General features: G+C 28.2%; 1 protein-coding gene across 2 annotated transcripts in view; it reads right to left on the reverse strand.

Moving 5' to 3' along the window:
- cv-c (RhoGTPase activating protein) overlaps positions 1–21,753 on the reverse strand; it is a 1,097,329-nt gene that overhangs the window by 183,058 nt on the left and 892,518 nt on the right. For both annotated transcript variants that reach the window (XM_075370603.1, XM_075370602.1), the window contains exon 8: positions 3,786–3,857. In XM_075370603.1, coding sequence (XP_075226718.1) covers positions 3,786–3,857 — 72 coding nt within the window. The remainder of the gene's footprint in view (positions 1–3,785; positions 3,858–21,753) is intronic.

Below are 21,753 nucleotides of genomic sequence, written 5' to 3' on the forward strand. Positions count from 1 at the left end.
AATACTTGAAGAAAAATTACAATTATAAATAGATTTTTTATATCCAAATCAAAAACTCTAAGCAAATGAATTCCCTTTTAACCAATGTGGAAAATAATCAGGATGTTGATACCTACAGGTAAAGAAAATCTGTAGTGGTAAAAATCACATTGCAAAGGGTGGAAGAAAGATCGGAATGGATGTAAACTGTGACTACGGAAAGATTGCGTAAATGTACTTACAACTCTAAGGAAATGAATTCTCACTCTACTTGCGCTGAAATTATGCTAGAATAACTTTGACAAACTGTATATATAATAATTTCACTGGCCATATATATATATATATATATATATATATATATTGTAACAAGACCACTATAACAGACGAGGGTAACGGATTTCTTCCAAAAAAATAAAAAATAAAGAAAGAGAAAATTAAAATGAAAAGAAGAATCCAGAAGGAACTAAAACGGACCTTTTTCTCAGAGTAGCAGGTCTGTTTAACAATTTGTTCTTTGTAACAAGAGACAATGGCACCTACAAAAGCTGTTGTTCGACCAAAAGGGTTACCGAACCGGAAAAAGAATTTATAGAAAAACGTAAGTGAGCGGACGATGAAAATTATTACGTTTCAACAATTAAAGGGATCAGGCGGGTACGGGTTCTGCAGCCAGGGATATAAATACTGCCAGGGACCAGCGGAGAGAGTCAGTAGTTCTGCGAAGCCGTGATCAGCGTAGTCGTGATAACAAGCGATAACACTGAGTAGTTTTACAAGCCCGAGTTCGACGCCATTGCGGGGACGGTGATATCAGTAAGCGGGTGAATGCAGGAAGCTGTTCAGTAACTGGTAAATAGTAGTGAAAGTGACAGTATTCTATTCAATCATAGTGTAGGGTAGTTCTACTTTAAACAATAAAAGTAATAACATTTGCAGAAAATTGAATTGTATGAACTTTTTTATTGTTATCTTATTGTTAATGCAATATCAGGTTCTTGCTATCACTATAACGTTTTAAGTAAATTACTCTGTATTCTGGTATTTATAATTTAACTATCTTTAAATAAATCTTGTCGTCATTTGAATTACTATTTTGTATGTCAAATATTCCTTATTATTGCCGTCGTTATTTTTTTCAAACAGTAATAAATACAGTAATAAACTGTATTTATAAAAAAAATAGAATTTGCTAGTCTCTATATCCCAGTACCCGTGAATACGCCACACATTGTATTAATAATTAATATATAGTAATATATGTTTTTTTCTTGTTTAATCATCTCCGGGACCACCGTTACATGTTGCTTCAGAGGATGAGATAAATGATTTGTAGCTTGTATGAAAAATACCATGGCTAACTGGGATTCGAACTCAGGACCTCTGGATGAAAGGCCGAGACGCTACCATTCGCGCCACGGAGGCTGGCATAGTAATGTATGTAGGATATATACTGTAGTATACACAAGTATATTACTTATATTAACAAAAATAATATTTGTGCAAAAAAAACATGAGTAAAAGTATTTTGTTGTTAAGTCTATCTGTTTAAATGCATAACGGACATCGATTTCTCAGCTCATTTTCCCGGTTTCACAACTTAATACATAACATTTAAATTATTCTTTCTATATTTTTTGATCAATGAATAGTATTTCATTTGTTTACAACAAGGACTAAACGTCAATGAACATTATTATTCTGATAAAATGCAGGTAAAAATAGCGCTTCGTTTATTTCAAATGCTTTACATGCGTCAAGACAGAAAAAAAGATTATAAATAATGAAAAGGAACCAATTAATATACTGGCGAGAAACAATGTAATACAGTAGAAGTCCATTAGTCCGGCATCCAACAGTCCGGAATGCCCGATAGTCCGGCATCGCTCCGGAAAATTGTAAAAATTTTGGTTTTCTCCAAAAGTGTGTCTTTAAAGCAAATAAAAACGCTCTAGAGCTATTCGGAAGTTTTCGGGGTAGTTCGGGATCGTCTGGAAGCGCTCGGTATTGTTCGGAAACAATTAGCGGCCGGCTAGTCTCAGCTGTCACAACAAATTCAGGTGCAGTGCAGCTCCGTTAATCAATCACGAAGCGTCTTCGCCATTTTTTGTGCGTTGTTTTGCGTCCTTTCACATCGCAGTAAACGTAACTTTTGAAACTGTTTATAAAAAAAGTGATTTTCGTTCTAACTGTAAAGTGACCATGTTTTCAAAACCTCAGCCTTCTAGTTCAAAAGGAGAGAAACGAAAACACGTAACACTGACTCTCAATCAGAAACTAGAAATCATCAAACGGCTAGAAATCGACGAGAATGAGCCTGTTGAACAAGAACTAACCGATGAGGACATTATCAACATTGTAGTAAAAGAGACTCAGATGCCGAAACGGAAGAAAAGGAAAAAATCAGCTGGCAGAAGCTGCAGAATCACTAAATAATTTTATCTCTTTTGCTGAGGCTAGTACTAGCTACAGTGCTTCAGAAATTATTGATTTCCATATCATTAGAAATAAATTTTATAATAAACGCCAAAAGTCAAGAAAACAAAAAGACATTCGTGATTTTTTAAATCTAAGTGAAATATGTTTTGCAGTACGTGTACATACATTATATGAAATGTAAAATAAACTTTGTTGTATGTATTTGCATACTGTATTTGTAGTTTAATTATTAACCTAATTGTTCTTACAATTACCGCCCGATAGACCGGAATTTTCGGTAGTCCGGCACCGAGCCGGTCCTGAACGTGCCGGATTATCGGACTTCTACTGTAGATGTTATTTTCTAGACTTCATTTCCTCGTATACTTATTAGGAGAATTCAAAAGATTACAATTTTAAACATTGTTTGTAATAACTATCGAAATGTATCTACTATCACCAGCAATCAAACTGTAATAAGTGTTTGATGCGAAATAAAAAAAAAAAAGGTATTATTGGGGTTACAATGTTAATTCCGTCACCATATAATAGATATTGCTAAAATGATACAATGAAGTAAATCTAGTAACAATACGTTCGTCTCTTTTGAACATTTTTATTATTAAAATATTTTTATATATATCTCACGAGTAATTTCCTTTTTTAGAATTGTACTATTATTATGTGTATTGTAATTCTCGTTACTTTTATTAACAAAAAAAAAAAAATTACATAGTTATATAAATTTTAAATGTGTATTGAAATGATAGTATAATTAATTTTTCCAATCCAATTAAAAATTGAATACACCTGAATGAACTTAATGACACGATACTTATATTACATAACATGATACTTATAATTTATACGGTGAAATCAATCGCAAAAATCAAAACGTAATTAATTTGCATTTGACGGATTATTCAAGCGTTCGCAATGCATGAGAGAAACCAGGCTTTTTTTTAATTTTGAATACATTACTATCACAGTTTCCCCCAATAAAATGTTTTGTTTACAGTTGATCCGTTCAAATGGATTACGTTCATCGATTTCTCTATTCATTTTGCTGTTTTCACAACTTAATGTGATATTCAAATTATTCTTTCTCAATAAATTTTTTACTTTCACTGATGAAGTCCAGTTTAAGATGACTTAAAAAGCATTAGTTTGAAAAAATACACGGTAATAAAAAGGTTTCTCGTTAAGTATTAATAACGTGGTTTTTTTTTTGTTAAATATGAAAGAAGAAGAACGAACAGAACAAACCCCTTACAGAAGAACGAACCCCTCCTCCCCCCCAAAAAAACCTAAAAGCTACATTATAGATTTTCTTATATCGTATAAAAACGGATTAAAAATATAAATTTAAAAAAAAATAGTTAACTTACCTTCGTACATTTGGGCATACTGGGGGAATCCTGCAGCCCGTAGCCACTTACAAGCTTCTGATGCTTCGATTTCTAGAAAACAAAAAGGAGAGAAAGAAAATTTTATTCCACTCATACAGTAATAACAATAAGTAAATAAATAATGTATACATAGAAATTTCTTAGTTAATAAAGAAAAATGTTTCCATATAGCAACAGAAAAATTAGTTTTAGAAATAAATGTTTTCACCCATAATACATCAATAAATAATAACTTAAAGTACTAATACTAGATAATAACAATCAAAACATTTTTTTTCCTTGAAATTAAAAATAAATATATATAACTGCGAAATTTTGCGGTTAGTTCTGTCCTCCGTTTGCAAAGCATCTCGCGAGAACCAACCGACCGATTGTTTTCAAATTTTCAGGGTACATTCGTGTTATCCCAGGGAACATTTTAACCTACACATCGAGGTCCTGGCCCCCTCGACGGAAGGGGGAAGTTTTGGATTCTTCCTCGTCAGGAGTATATGTACTTTAATTACTATTCTATCTTTTGTAATTCAGTTCCTTTTTCAAATATTTTAAAAATCTTTATACTTAATTGTTCTTTATCAATATTCTCACAACCGTAAGAATAACGAAAAACAGCGGAGATTTTTCCTCTGTCCGGCTAGTAATTAAATAAATTTGATTACAAAATAAATGACTGAACACTAACTACGTTTTAATTCGTTCCAGGCTTTAAAGTGAAAGCGTCGTACAGATCAGAGTTAAAAGAAAAGGATAATTCTTCAACAGCAACGAACAAATTCGTGGAGATATTTAGAAATTTATTACTCTTATTTTGTAAATGAACTTTTCTAATATAGATAACAAAACTTAACATCCTTTTTCTAATCAGTAAATAAATGGATGGATTCGTTCATTCATATCATATATTGTTGATCCTCCTAAATTTCTCACCCTGATGCTTAACTGCAATAAAATTGAAAAAATTGGTACTAAAAGTTAAAAAAAAAATCAATTTAGTAGAAAAAATCCCTTTCGGCACGCCGGAAGGCGGAGGTAGATTTCATCGGTGCTAAGTAGGGGATAAAAAAGATTTCCACCTTAAAGTTAAGAAAAACTTCAAATTTACTCAATACAACAATGGTTGTATGTGAAAATAAATTTTCACACGATTAGAATTCAACAAGTCCTATCTTATTACAATTCCAGCAACATTTTGGTCTTCTCTTGCTGTATGGGTCGGTAATACGAAAAATTGTTACAGACAAAAGTTTTAGGTAATGTTTAGAAAACTAACGACCATTTTAAATCGATTCGATACTGTGTCTATTAAGGGAAGTATGATTTTTTTTGTCTTCAAAACCCCATTTTTTCCACCCCATGGGTCAGTGGTTGATGATATCAAAAAACTTTACTTAGATAAGTTTTAGATCCTTATCTAAAGAATAGTACGAAGTTTAAAGAATTCGATATTTTAGTTAATAAGAAAATTATAGCAATATTTTATTTTTTCGAAAAAGATCCCCCCATTTCCACCCCCATGGTCCGATTTTGCCCATTAACTAACTCGACCGAGATTTTGGGTCGTTATATTTTTATCAATTTGAAAGTGATTAGCGCAAAATTATGGCAGTTATCGTGTCCACGAGAAAGTGAAATATATATATAAACTTTTGAACTGACGGTGGCTTTCGGGTCTGGGGGGTCTGAAATACGAGGTTATGTCGAAATTATACGGATGTTGAATCATGATACCTATTATAAAAGGTAGCTTTCTTAGGAAATTTACCTAAAACCTTAGAAATTATGCTAGTGGAACCTGTAAAACGATAGCAACATATACTTTTCTATTAAGTAAAAATATCACAAGTTAATAAATCAAACAGCAGAAATAGCGTAGTTCTCTTAATTATCTTACGGTTCTTTCACTACTGGTTAGCCTGAAGCTAGATTAATAAAATTATACCGAATAAATGGGACACAATTTTTGTTCAATGATAATTTTTTTTAATTATCATTCAGCTTTTTTAAAAAGCTGAATTAAAAAATTAATGATGTTCAAAGGTAAAACGAAAATCCGAAAAACGAAAGAATTAATAGATATTTAATAAAAAATAAAATTCTACTTAGGGCATCAACTGGGTCCTTATCTAGTTTATATCATTATAACCAGGGAGTTCAGAGAAACGCTGCAACTATAGAAAAGAATAGATGGTTTAACTAATAAAAATTAATAAACATTTATGCAAATTCCATCCAGACCCAAGAGTAGGATAAAATTTTATTTAAACATCAAAATAGATAACATCATATGAACAAAAGCTTACTTTAAGAACTGGTAAAATTTGACTACTACCTCCATGATAAGTGTTTAAATTATGAATATAAATAATGCATTCAACCTATGTCTTCTTCTTAAATTGGCCAACTTAGGACAATATTAAATACCTTTATCATTTTTTCTCTTTTGGCTTCGTTTCTTCCGAATTCATTCTTTCTTGATATTTTCACTATATCTCTTCACTCCACGTGTATCATATTTCTTTTTCTGTTTTTCCTGGAAACCCTTGTTTTCTAAAATAATATCTTGAAATTTATTTCTATTTAAGAAAATAAATTCCGTAATATTAAGTTCCCTAACATTCTTCAAAGCTTCATTAAACCAGTTGTTTGTAGTTTTATAATTATAGAAAAAATTAAAAATTGTTTTAATCAAGTTTTTTTTACATTCTATATATATATATATATATACATATATATATATATATATATATATATATATATATATATAATGATTTTAATCTTTTACCAAGTAAAACGATGACTTAAAAATACCTAGAGGTACAAAAATCAAGGCCAACATTATTGTTTTTTTTTGCCTGATAATTGTACACTATAACAGCATGGAAGTAAAAATGTGATTGATGTAAAATCAAAATTTATACTTACGTATCCGCATACATAAGCATCAAACAAGAACAGTCTAAGTACATCTATAAATTTAATTAAAGACAAACTCAGTAACATAAATTTACATGGACAAACAAGAAATTCAATTAGCAGTTAAAACATAGTACAAAATTTTTAATGTTAAGTGTGTTGACTAGAAGGAGTTTTGGTTTGCAAGTTGTTAATTGGTTTGATGTTAATGTAAAATTTATAACTACTGAAAATAGTACATAGTTGTTAGACATTTGCTTAAACAACGGTAATTACACATATACCCTTTTGATGTATATAACAGATTGTTGAATTAGCTAATTAAATTGAATTGCCTTTCGTTTTTTACTGAAATTGTAAAAGTGAAAATATATACCTTAATACAAAACGTAAACACGCATTTCTGTTTAAGGATGTTACTAATACGCTATTACAAAGTAAAATTAATTGTTCACGTTTTTTACATTACATTATACTATAGGCTAACTAATTAAACAATACATTAAATTTTAAATAGAATATTAAATCCTTTTTTCAACACAGTTTTTTCCCTAAAAAACTGTTTTTATGTTTTTTAAAAACATAAAAATTAACAATTTAAAAATTGTAGATAATATGTTTAGAATCCATAAATACATTTCCTGAAATAATGTCAGCAACAATACAAATAAATTTCCGGCATTTATATGTAATATTTACAAAATTTAACCCTGCCAAAGTAATAAAGTAAAAAGTGATTATTGTTGAACGACCTCCGTGGCAAACCGATATAGTGTCTGTCTTCAACCCGCCCACACAAATAATCATGTAGTGCGGGTACTAAATTCTTATAAATGCAATATTTATATATTTTCTTTCTATTATAATTTAATATTCCGTAAGAACATTTTCACAAAAAAAAAATAAAACAATATTAATAAAACTGTATATTGATATCAAAAATAATGTTAAATTAAATATTCGTATTTTTAAAGAAATATACTTTGAAATAAATGACGAAGATATTATAAAAAATATATATAAAATAATAAAAATCCTTTTTTAAATATTCAATTTACATAATATATATAAATTATATGTTAATAAAAAAGATTATTCAGTATATATAAATATAAAATAAACGAGAAAAAGTTGTTTTATTTTTTTTTTAATTTTATCGATAATATAATTTTACTTATACATTTTCTTTAGAAATCTACAAACAAACGCACAAATACATTATAGCGAGGAAATATTAATTTTTTAGTGTATGAAAAAATCCTAACCTGGTATGAGAATTTAACCAAATTTATCTTGTATCAAATCAGCTGTTTCGTTTTTGTTTTAAAATATTCTCGGGGTAGTCTGAGCGAACAATTTATAAACGTTAAAGCAGTCAGTTACTCTCATATGTCAAATAACTCCGAAGATTTTCGTTTAAAAACCTTATCTATTTCTTGTGTAACTAAAATTACCGGTGGAAAATAATATTTTTCTGCAACATATACACCTAATTACTGCATAATTAACGCCATCACGCAATTACACCCACCTTAATTTTTAAAACAATATTTTTTTTACTTCCTTCTAAGAAATAGATGATTGTGATTGCGAAAAATTTCGGTTTTCAGATTTTAACGGAAATATCGATTTTAACCATCTCTGAACCCATTTTGACTAGTTTCGGCTTGACATATGCACGCACATACGTATGTATATGTATCTCTCATAACTGAAACATGATTAGCCGTAGGATGTTGAAATTTTGAATTAAGGACTGTTGTAACATATAGTTGTGCACTTCTCCTTTTGATTGCAATCGACTGTACCAAAAGTGTCCAAAAAAGCCAGAAATCAAAAAACTTTGGATTTTGTACTTTTTAACTGCAGTAATAAGCCCTCATTGAGAGCTTTCAACGATATATCATCAGTGGTACTTATTTTCATTGGTGCCAGAATTATAGCCAAATAAAATTTTAATTAATGAAATATTTGGATCTTACAAGGGGAAGGCACATCGGTTCGAATCAGACTCTTAACTACTTTTTTTTTAAATTTAAATATATTGATTTATTAATAATTATTAATCTATCATAGTAAAAAATTTTTACAATAAATAATAATTCAATAATAACAATAAAAAAAAAGAAAAATATAAAAAGGAGAAAATATAAAAGGGGAAATGAGGAAAGTGGAAGGGGGAAAAGAAATAAGGATGGAAAGGGAGGGGGAAAGGGGAATGAAAGTGGAAAATGGGTGGAAAGGAAAATAAATATGAAAAAAGGAAAATGGGGAAAATTAAAAGGGAAAAAATAGAAAAGGGAGAAAGGGTAAAAGGGAAGGTTAAATTTTGGAAAGTACCGTAATGTTCATTTCGTTAATGTTTTATCAAACTTTCACTTGTGTTCATTTAATCTATATATATTCTCAAATCTAGCAATAGCGAAGCATTGCCGGGTCTGCTAGTAAAACAATAAATGGTCATGTGTTTGTTTCTTACAAAATTAAATACGTTTTTTTAATATAAAAAACCTCTAAACGTTTAATAAAGTCTGATTTTTCAATTCGTATTATTATTTTTACTTTCCCTTCTAGAAAGCGCTAGAAGGGAAAGAATAGTAAGCAGTCCAATTTGGGCATACGCGGTTTTCACCGGATCTTGACATTTTGACACCTAAAGAACCTAAAAAACTAAAAAATCGGACGGAAATTTTCCAGATGTTAATGTTTGTATGTACATGTGTTCGGTGTTAGTCTATAAATCAACTTATATCTCCAGAACTACTGAACCGATTTTGACCAAAGTTAGCCAGATTACTTCTATAATGGTGCGTTAATGCCATTAAATTTTCAACTTAAATTATCAAGGGGATGAGAATGTAGAGCAAGGTCACCCTAAGTATCTCAATATTTCGGCTAATTAAGGTCATACTTTTCCTAGGAACATTTGTTAACAATTAAAAAATAACAATATTTACAAATAACAGTTTTGAAAATCGTACCCCCATCTCAAGAAAAAGCTGTTGTAGTCACCTGATACGTTGTGACGTCACAGGTGAGCGGTAGAATTAAATAAATGAATAATATTTAAAGTGTAAAAAACTAACTTGGTCTGGCTGGGTCTCGAACTCAATCGTACAATTGACTCGGTACCTAGTTTGTTAAGTCTCTCGGCTACACCAGTCTGTCAACCGTACAAGTGAAATTTTTCCTAAGTAAATTGTGAAATTATATTAGTTATTGCCGACCGTTGCCGCTAGTACCGCCACACACGCGCGTATTAAATATCCTATGTGCTTGAGTCAGAATTATTGAATTAAATAAAAGAAAAAACATTGTATTTAAATAAAATTATAAACATTTTAAATTAAGTTGTGTGTATATGTCTGTGTAAACTTTAGCCACGTGACGAGAAATTCCTACAACTATGTTATCAACTTTTTTAATTAAGCCAGCAATAATTTTGTTTAGTACATATAATTCTTATTTATGTAATATAATATTAACAGGAAAAACTTGTTAAAATATTACATCAGTAAGTGACAAAAATTTAAATCAATTAATTTACGTAACAAAAATGGTTTTAAATGATTTATTATACTCGCATAATAATTCTTTCTTGTAAAAACATCACGTAACTGTTCGATAGATATTTTATATACGATGGGGAGTAATCTTAGGTTTATGCCTGAAGGAAGCAATAAGGGTGTAAATTACTGACTTATACAGTTGTTCCCCTTTGTAATGTCCTTCAACGTTGTACAAAGTAAGGGTGAAATTATGCCTCAGGGTAGCGTTAAGAAGGAACCGTTCTCTCAGGAATACATATTGTCAGTCCCTTGTGTTTTTAGAATTTAATACCGACAGCTAATTTCTTCTTAAAATACTAGTTAAAATTTATACTCTTATATTATAAGAAAAACAATTTTTTTTTTAATTTTAAAATTTCACGCCGATCTCCGTGATGGAGTACTAGCGACTCGACCTTTCATCCGGAGGTCCCGGTCAGGTACGGCGTTTTTTATACGCTACAAAATTTCATTTCCATATCCCACACACAAGCTTAAAGCTTATGTAGCGATAACATCAAGCAGAAAGAAAAGAAAACCGTTGAATAAGTTAAATCGTTCACTTATCGTGATATGAATTCAACTTTTGTAATATATTTCTTAAAGATGATAGAATTACATGCGGGTTTTAATGAATTTATAAGCAATATTAAACATATTAAAAAATATACAAATTGTTATTTTTTTTAATCGATTGTAAGAATGTTTGCACAATTGTAATATGAGGTGTTCAGCAGTTTATAAGCGGAGGTATATTAAAAAAATCTACCTGTTTGACCAGTGTAAACCGTAATTATTGAACTTGAGTTTATATAAATCTAAGAGTAGTTTATAAAAACGTGAAGCGTTGTAATTTTTATTAGTTTTTGTTGTACCATGTTTCAGCGACAAAAGAAAAGAGTTATTTAGACGTGAAATATTTGTTTACATGTTATGTAACACGTGAGAGTTAACCTACATAATTTTTTGTTTTTATTTTATGTTATAAAAATTATTTAAAGATTTAATAATTTCAATATAATCTACAAAAAAAAAAAAATAATAAACAATGAAATATAAAGGTTATGTATACGTAAGGATAAAAACGCTATGATATGATGACGATTAGAACAAAATAAAAAGAAAGGGCTCGAAGCTGTGAATGATGAAAAAAGAATAGAACCAGCCCGATCCGACCACCAGTCTTAAAAGTGCGCGCTTTTGTAGTTTTCACGGTTCAAGTGTACGGTCAATATTTTTTTATGAAGTGGAACATATCTCATTTTTTATATACAGTATCACTTCTGTTTTTTCCCCCATTTTTTTTATATCATCCAACCACTCACATTTATTCGTTCTTCAGTTTCTATACAGAAACTCGCTCGTGTATCGTGTAAATGGCCTTTACAGTACTCGTATTCTACAGACATCCATTACATTATTTTTATTAAACAAAACCACTTAAACAGATTTTTCTTATAATAACTATTATCAAAATTACGCATATTATTTACTTGCTAATGAATAATTTTAATTTTTTCAAAATTCCTTTTTAGGGATTTTATAAAAAACCACAGCATCATAATTAGTTTAATTATTTTATACGGTAAATAAATATTTATTATATTTCAACTCATAATAACAACGAATATTTTGCTAATAATTTTAAGCTTTTTTTTATGCCAAACATGTACAATATACTAATACAACTTCCATACATTTATCAAAATTAAAATATTTTCATTACATCTTGTGTTTCGTAGTAGTTATCTTAGTTTGTGGCATTTTTCTGTAGATTAAATTAGAAAATTGAACAAAATTCAACGGATTCTAGTAGAACTATAATTGGAATCTTATCTATTAAACATAAAACACGTATTAACAGATGGCCCGCTGCCTACTGATAGAAAAATTGTTTTTTCGTTCTTTAACAAGCAAATTAATGCAACAAAAAAACTTCCGTTTTCCATTTTTATTAAGTTATGAATAGTAACTTCGTCTTCCGTATGACAGAAGTAGGATAATTATTTGCTAAAGATAGTATCAAAATATTTCATCGGACAATAATTTAAATAAAACTGTTCATTAATTAAATAATTATATGTCTAATAATTATTTGCACAAAAAAAGATTACTCGTCAAATATTAGAAAGCGTGAACATACAGTTGCGTAGTAGTTCTACCATAGATGGTCTGAAGTAGCGTTGGAGCTGGTAATAGTGTAGTGGTGGGATAAATGTTCCACGACTGGACATCTTTGGTAGCAAGAAGCCAGTCACCGGTCTAGAGACCCATCTCTACCATACCGTAAACTACGCTTTCTGATCTTTGATGAGTAATATAAAAACGTGTTTTGAAATTTCAAAGACTAATTTATTATTTTTTCTCCTCTTTTAAACGAACATTGAACAAAATCATACATCAATTTACATAAATTTATTTCATCATTTAAATTTTGTATAATATTTTCATGTTTTGTACAATATAAATTAAACATTGTCAAATTACATGTGCGTAATGTAAGAAAACAAATTAGTAGGCATAACAATTATAATTAATAAATTAAAATTGTCAAAATTCTTCAGTAAGACGAATTATATTAATTAACATTTGTAAAATCAACATAATTTGTATAAATATTATATTCAGATGCAACAAGTTTGATAAAAGAAATAAAATAAAATACATAATCTGTAATGCCGGATTATAAAAAGCATTCCCATGTATATCAAAAACGAATTTTTAAATTAACTCAGAGCTATACACAGCAAAGGGAAGACTGTTGTAAAATTCCGAGGACTTAATTCATACGTTACATTAATTCATTCAATTAATGAATTTTTAAATAATTTTAATAAATATGTGTGTGTGTGTGTGTGTGTGTGTGTGTGTGAGTGTGCGCGCGCGCGTGTGATGTGTATAAACGAATAGAAATAAGAAGCAAAATGTAAAGGAAAAAACCACTTTAACGGTTATTTTAACTGTAAATTATAAGGAAACACTACAAAAAGACAAATTAAAAGAAAAAAAAATTGAAAACCCTTTCTAGTGAACCACACTTAAGAAATAATGATACGTAAAAATACGTGTTTAATGATTTTATTCTGCAAATAAAATTGGCACTGTTTAATGATATACAAAAATAAAGCTAGTTATGGGTTTTGATGATTTTTTTGTTGTTTTTTTGTTTATTATCTATATGGGGAAATAATTAAACAAGACTGCAAGTTTTGACTTTTAAAGAAAGTTGTTCCTTAAAAGAAAATTATACATTCTACAGGAAAGACTCTTTCTATTAAATTTGAACAAGTTCGATCCTTTTTTTTGGAGAAAATATTATTTTTCTATAACTTACTCGTTTAAGATATATATCTTAAAGAACATGTTTGACGGAAAAATCATTTACACAACTCTTACTACAAAATAAATAAATAAATATATTATCTAACTCTAATACAATCAAAGAGTTTTACTCGTTAGGAATGTATTTCAGAAAAAAATTAAGTAATTTATCACTTAAAAACTTTTCAAAAAGATTGTTTTCAGAATTTTGATCGAAGTTTCCTTAAAAAAGAAACTGCATCAAAAGTACTAGAGAAAAATGTAGAGAAAGTACTAGAGTTGTTTCAACTAGTATTGAAACAATAATAATTTTTTTTTTAATAACATATTGCATTTATATTCTAAGCCTAATATATTCAACAGAAACTGTAACAAATGTAATGCTAAACTAATCATAAAAAAGTTTCAGCTCAGCATGTTATAGACAATTCTACAATATAACACGCATTTTTAAAAATTCAACCAGTCAACCACTTAAAAAAAACTAATTTAAAGTAACAGAATTAAGTTGATGAAAAATAAAAAAATAATACTTACAATAATAATGCAGACCTTAAAATTGTTATCAACATAAGGCGCCGTTAAGAGGATTTTAAATAACAGTCAGAATGTACCTTACCTAAGCCACCCACAACACTAATATTACATGAACCCTGAAGGCGTATGCTCTGAATGGACAGAACATACAAGCGATACTGTAATGTGTTTAGTACATATATATATTCGACGTCCGTCTAGTGTAACATAATTAAGCCACCGTCATCGTGCTCCGGCCGACGGCACCAACAACCCTCGGCGACTGTCTGCATACCCTTCTATGTACTAAACTATTACAAACGGATAGAACTTCAATATACCTGACACGATCCAACAATCAGAGTATATATGTCATGTTTAACATAAAAAGCCACTTGGCAAGACATATGTAAACAGTTGAAAGCAAAACAGAAATAATATGTATGGAGACAACAATATTCACTAAAAAAATTTCATTGTGAACGAAATAAAAAATGAACAGTTTTTAGAATATTTCTAGATTTTTGTCAATTAAAGGAAAGGAAATTTGATGGATTAAAATTCCAAAAACTTTTCCTTCAAAAATCGTCCAATTATTATTTTTTACCTTGCCTCGAAATCATTTTAAAATTGATTTTTCGAACTTTAGTTCTCTTGACCCCAAAAATAATTCATTGAGTCATAAATTGAGAATTCTTTGTTTCTACAAAAAAAAAAATTAATAATATATATGAAAAATATAACTCGTATAAAAAATTCTTTTGCAGTAAAATGTTAACTACACCGAAATTTATTAGTTAAATTATGTAACTTACCTACCGTTAATGAATAAAAAAAAAACTTTTAAGGATGAGGTTGACTATTTCAAAATATTTATTACTTAAATTAAGGATTACAGAACTCAATCATATTAATTCTAAATTTAATACACAATCCATTCTATTAAAAGTAAAAGATATTTAAAAAACTCTTTAAAAACCATATGCAATTAGTAACGCGAACTAAAATCCTGTACCTACAGCAGCATTATAATAAACATACAACGCATATTTACGCAAATGATTTAGAGGAAAAAATCTCAAAATTAGGCACACTCATTCGTAACTTAAAATCCAATATAGACTATTCCATAATAAAAAAGTAATTTTATTGAATATATTAATCATTAACATACAAAAAATCAGAGACTTAAAATTAAATTTATTAATGTAATTTTTATTTTCCATATCTGAATAACAAAAACTGCAAAACTGTAGTAAAACATACTCGTAAAATTGAATATAAAATATAACTAAGATATAAGAAAGAAAAAGAATTGTATAATATAAAAACAATAAATATGTTACAATAAATACGTAAAAAAAAAATTTATTTTTTAATTTTAATTAATATTAATACTTTTTTGTTTAAGCTCCAGTAATAAAATAGGGTAAATAAATACTAAACATAAAGGTAAATTAAAGTACCCAAAATAAAGGTAAATAAAAACATCCAAAAGGTAAATAAAGGTAAATTAATACTACCCAAAAGAAGAAAGGAACTCGGCTATGAATCTTGTTTAATAGCCGCTTTCAGTTATTAGCCATTTATACAAATATTAACAATATTCCTTTCACTTTACTCTGTAGTAGATTACATACTATTTAATGTGTCTTTGATTAAAAAATAATGCATATTTGGGTTTAAAACAAATAATGCTTATTTTTTTCTAAAAAAAACCCAAGAACTTAAAAAAAATGATTACCTGATTAAGAAATTGTTGGCCTAAGACCAAACTCCAGTAGATATCTGGATAAAAGGTTTACAGCCGGTTGATAATTTCTTGCGGCATAGAATTGAAGGGAAGAGTAAGGGTTTTCTTTAAAAAAAAAAAGCCTATATCTGTTCCGGACGGCTTTTTCCTACTGAAAGAAAAAAATAATTGCAAAATAAATTCGAATCAATGGAAAATCTGCTTTAAAATGTGCTGCTCTAATCCTGGATAAAGATATTTTAAACTTTGAAAAACTCCGGAAAAAATGTTTATCCACATTTTGTAGAGACCTTGAAGCACTAATCTGGCGTTTAATTGTCTCGTTTCAAGGTTCCTATTTTTTTTTTTTATTATTAACTTCCGGGACCACCGTTAAGTATAACATCAGAAGATGAGATGAATTATAATTTTTGTAGCGTATCAAAATGTCATGTCTGAGCGGGATTCGAACTTGAGACTTCCGGGTTCGCTCAGTAAATTAGAATGTGAGCATCATCACAATTATTGAATCTGATGATTTTGTTCATTGATAAATCGAGAAGTGATGTCTTTAAAGCTTTCTGAAGACTACAAAAAAAAAAAATTAATAACGATAGATAGCACAATTAAAGAAACTTGCAGCATCATATCCAAACCACACTTGGAAGTTGCCCTGCTTAAAGTTTTTGAACCTTTAATTCAGCGTAACTCAAGAACTACTCAACTAATCTTTATAAAATTTTCACATGCATAACTGCAGATAAAAACCAGAATCTTAATTCCAATGAAATTGATGTAATAGTTTTGGAGATTTTCGAGCCACAAAATTTAAATATAGGCATATATATATGTATAAGGAAAACCCAATTTTAGAGAATGGTATTTTCATACTCCTCATACTTCAAAACGTAAAGAAAATACATTTTCATCCCACTGTCCTACCATGCGACCGAATGTATTACTTTCGAAGTCTGAAAAAAAATGAAAGTATTTGTACAAAAATCAACTTAAAGCTTACGTATTATTTAGAATCAGCCCTTTTAACCCTTTCTAATATATAATAATTTAAAAATATATATATAATATTTAAAATATATATATATATAATTTAAAATATAATTAATTTATACATATATAATAAATAAAATAATAAATAATAACACATATATAATAAATAAATAATAAATAAAATATAATTTATACATATATAATTTAAAATATATATATATAATAATTTAAAAATTAGAAAAGTCCTTATATCCCGTAATTGTGCTACTGCTGCAGCCTGTTTTGAAACAGTAAAAGTGTGTATATATATATGTTTACAAAAAATCAAGTTTAAGAATCTGTTATACTTAACAAATAATTGAATTTCATATTTCAAAAGAGTAAAATATTAGAGAGAATATACAAAATTGTATTTTTTGAATTCATAATAATAAGAATACGGGGAAAAAATACGATGTCTCGGAAAATCGGGAATAAGTAAAAAAGCTGCAATATTCTTTGAATTAAGCTTATCTTCTTCCCAAATAATGGTTTAGACTATGAATATGAATACACTTTTTGAGTTCATATTTACTATGTGAGAATCCTACTACTTTTATTCCATACTAAGAATCACTGACATGGATAATTCAAAATCAATGTTGCTTCTAGGCTTCCCAGTTACCCTCAATAATGTAGCAAAACATAATCTTAAATTAAATTCGCAACGATCATATCAATTAATTATCTATACCATTTAGGTTAAATTATATTTTTTTATTTCTTATGTAATCAATTAAAGAATGTATCTACAAAACCATCTGCAGGGCTTAAGGAGCATATGAAAAAATTTTTAAGTTTGAACAAAAATTGATTTGATGGGAGGAAGAAATCCGATAATATAAATTAATTAAATATGCCAACCAAAAATGTTTTTTACAAGCTAAATGTCATTTTTAAATAATTATCGATGTACGGGAATAAAAATTTTTTAATTTGAAAGACATAAAGATAACAATGTGTTAGAATTTCGTTCAATTTTCAAAGGAAAACAATATATCATATTGAAAATTTATGTATAAGAGAACTAAAAATGTGTTATGTACATCAAATTCGAGTAAAGAAGTTTAGAGACAAATAAGAAAAGAAAGAAATAGAAATTTCCAGCAAAATATAGTAAAAAACTGGTAATACCAAAGATAATAAAATCTGTGGATAATTAAATTACCATTTAAATGAAATGTTGAGTAAAAATGTTATTGGAAAACAACGATTACAATTTATAAAGCAGGTGGGTGAAAATAAACAATTCAATAAAAAAATAATAATTTGTGTGGACATTTTATTAGTAGAGAACAGAAAAGAATAGAGAAGCAAATCGAAATAATCAAATTAAAAAAAAAAAAATATTGTAACGTAACCTGAATAGAGTAACAAGAAAAAAATAGTAATATTGAATTAAAATCAAGAACTAACTTAATTAATTCATAAAAATCCATTAACCTAGATATTTAATTCACTAAACGATTTATAATCAAACTTATTTTCCTTTACTACAGTAAAAACAAACAAATTTGATAAAATAACTATTCAAAAAGAATTTAAAAATCTTAATTTATGAAAAAAAAGAAACGATTCATATATCTTAACAGCATATTAGGTAACCATCTCAGTAAAAAAAAAAAATACAATAATTTAATATTACAAATGTTAATTAAAATTTTAACTAGAGTGAATTTAAATGACTAATAAAATTAACATATAAAAACAATAATAGATTTAAATAAATTATTTAAAACAGCTTTTATTCAAATTGACAATTCTTTTTTTATCAGTTTAAAAATAAATCGGAGTAAAACAATATAAGTAAACATAAATATTAAAACAAAATAAAACTTTTTTCTATAATTATATACAAAAAAAAAAAAATTATAAGAATAAGTAGAATGGAGATAATATATATACTATAACAGTCGATAAAATATATACAAACCGTCAATTTTTATTAAAAAATGTCAACACACAAAGTATAAATGAATTTTTTTGAGTTTTTAGGGGCATCGATTGAATAAAGGGAAGACTGCTACCATTCTTCATTGAGAAATGAGAAAACTAGTTCATCGTTGAAAGAAATGTGTAGTTTGGAAATGGAGATATCTCTATTCATTTGCGAGGTATGAGCGACAGTGCGTTACATTTCAGCAACCCCTAGTACTAAGTGACGCGATCCTTATTTCAAAAAAATTGGGGCAGCTGTTTTAGATATATAGATATATAAAATAATATATCAACGAATCAAATTACCTATGGAAGTAAATTTTAATTAAAATTTTGTTTATTTTGTCAGAACAGTACGATTCCAACATTCAGGACTATCGTACTTAAAAAATCACTTTATTACACAAAATTTTTCTAAATATTATTTGGAATTCAAACTAAATCATTAAAAATTATTCATTTAAATACATATATATATATATATATATTTTTTTTTTTTATTTGGAAAATGTGACTAACTAAAACCCAAATGATACAACTAGAAAACTTAGCCATTTGCTTAAGTAAAAAAATCTTTACGATAATGCCACAAATAAATGCATTCATAACTAAGTTAAATAAATTTAAAAGATGTACTAGTACCAAACAACACCGATGTAACAAGTTTAGAGAAATTGGAGAAAGCTTTACTTGAAAATTATGTAATTATTCTAAAAATGTAAACTAGTTCTGAATCATGCACAACTGAATACGAGTATCTAAAATATTCTCAATCCAGGGATAAGTTTCTTCGTCAAATAAAACATTCCGGGGAGGTTAATTTGGTAATAGATGTAAAGATGCAATACAAGAGACTAAAGCCCCATTATAGAGACAGAAAAGATACCAGAATCGCTGTATGCTATTCAGGGAAACGTTTTTTTTTAAATTTAATGAACATTTCAAATCATAATGTATAAAATTAGTAAAATAAACGCAGTTAATAAAAAAAAATAAGCATAAAAACGTAAAATTTAATTATAGACCATTATTAAAGTAGTTTAATTTATTTATTAACTTTCTGTTAACAGTTTATAAACATAAATTACTCGATCTGGCTTACAAAAATTGCTAGTAACACTTAAACACGTTGCACTCAGATAACAATAACACGAAAACTAAAAGAAATATCAACAATCCAAGAACACAAGATCCCAGGAGGTTATACGGAACACAATGCTGGCAACCGGAAGTCACTAAATATCTCTGTTGACGCGTAATTAAAAACGTTCGGTTATTTTTTGAAGAGACCTCGTATACTAGAGATTTAAAAATTTGAACACAATAAAAGAGACTGAAATGCTTATCCAGCCAATGAAATGGCGATTAAAATATTAATTTTCATTTATTGTCTAAAATCCGTTACGTTAAATATGCAACTATTTTCTACTTAAAATTCTATCAAGTTGTATTTAAATTATACGCTTTAAACATAATTATAAAACCTTAATTGTAATAAATATTGGTAAACAGTCTATGAAGAAATACAGAGAAAAAATACAAAGGACTAATTTATTCGTTTAACTTCAGAAGAACCGGTGTAACTGATTACGTAAGTGACAAGTAAATTCATTTTGTAGTGCCTATTTAAAATGAGGTTATTAATTTAAGTATATCAGAAAATTGTTTATTTAAATTTAATTCAATTAAAAACTTGTTAATTTGCCTTATTAAGCTTGTCTTTTTAAGTATATTAACACTGGTAGTTTTAATTGAATATTTATTTTAATGGACTTTTTTAAATTAAAGTACATTACACATACGAACACAACTTTAAGTTCTTTAAATTAAACGCAAGATTTCAAGAAAATATTTCAGGATATGTGTTTTAGAACTGGAGCATCAAAACCTTGTAATCATTTAAACAATTAATTGGTAGTTTGTTTAAAGTTGTATTTACAAAACCAGACGAGACGAAGTATTTACAAAATAGATTTTTTCCGTGAGTTAAAGCGTGAAGACATTCCTCTCGGAAAGTCTTCTATATTTACTTTTACTGGCGAATATATCTAGGATAGTTATACTAAAGAGGAAAATATGGTGATCATGTCAAATTTGCGTATTTTTTTTTTTGAAAATTTTTCATTTTAAGATCAACTAATTCATCTAGACAAAACAAACCACGTATGTATCTATGTGTGTCGCACTGCTTTTGGCCTTATATCTCAGGATTTACCGAACCGATTCTATTCAAATTTAACTCAATATTTCTACCTTATTTATATATATATATATTATATATATATATATATATATATATATATATATATATATATAAATTAATGTTTGTCCCGTACGCGTCCCTATACCATCGATCCGACTGCGATAAAACTTTGGTGAGTTGTTGTGTGCACTCCCGCGAAGGTTTTTGAATTAGTTTGGACCCGCTAGGTGGCGCTGGGGTAGGGAAATTGCATTTAATTTGCTCAAATTCAGAATATATATTAGTTACGTGAAAACAAAAAAAATTGCAAAAACTATACCCGCTAGGTGGCACCGGTTTAGAGATAATTACGAAACAAATATACAAACATAATATATACACATATATATATATATATATATATATATATATATATATAAGGCAATGTTCGCATGTGTTCGCTGTAGACTAAAAAACTACTGGACCGATTTATGCGCGGGGGAAAGGGGGAAAGGGAGAAAGGAAAAATTGAAAAGGTAAATAGGCGAAAAGTGAAATAGGGGAGGGGGAAAAAGGGAGAAAGTGAAAGTTTAAAATTTTGTGATGTTCCGTACTGTTAAGTTTTTTTATAGTTTAATCAAATTTTCAATTCGGTTTATTTAATCTATATATATATATATACACAAATCATACGTATATACTCAAATCTAGGAATAGCGAAGCATTGCCGTGTCTGCTCTAGTATATATA

The sequence above is a fragment of the Lycorma delicatula genome, chromosome 7, assembly GCF_047948215.1.
Source record: "Lycorma delicatula isolate Av1 chromosome 7, ASM4794821v1, whole genome shotgun sequence".
NCBI lineage: Eukaryota > Metazoa > Arthropoda > Insecta > Hemiptera > Fulgoridae > Lycorma > Lycorma delicatula.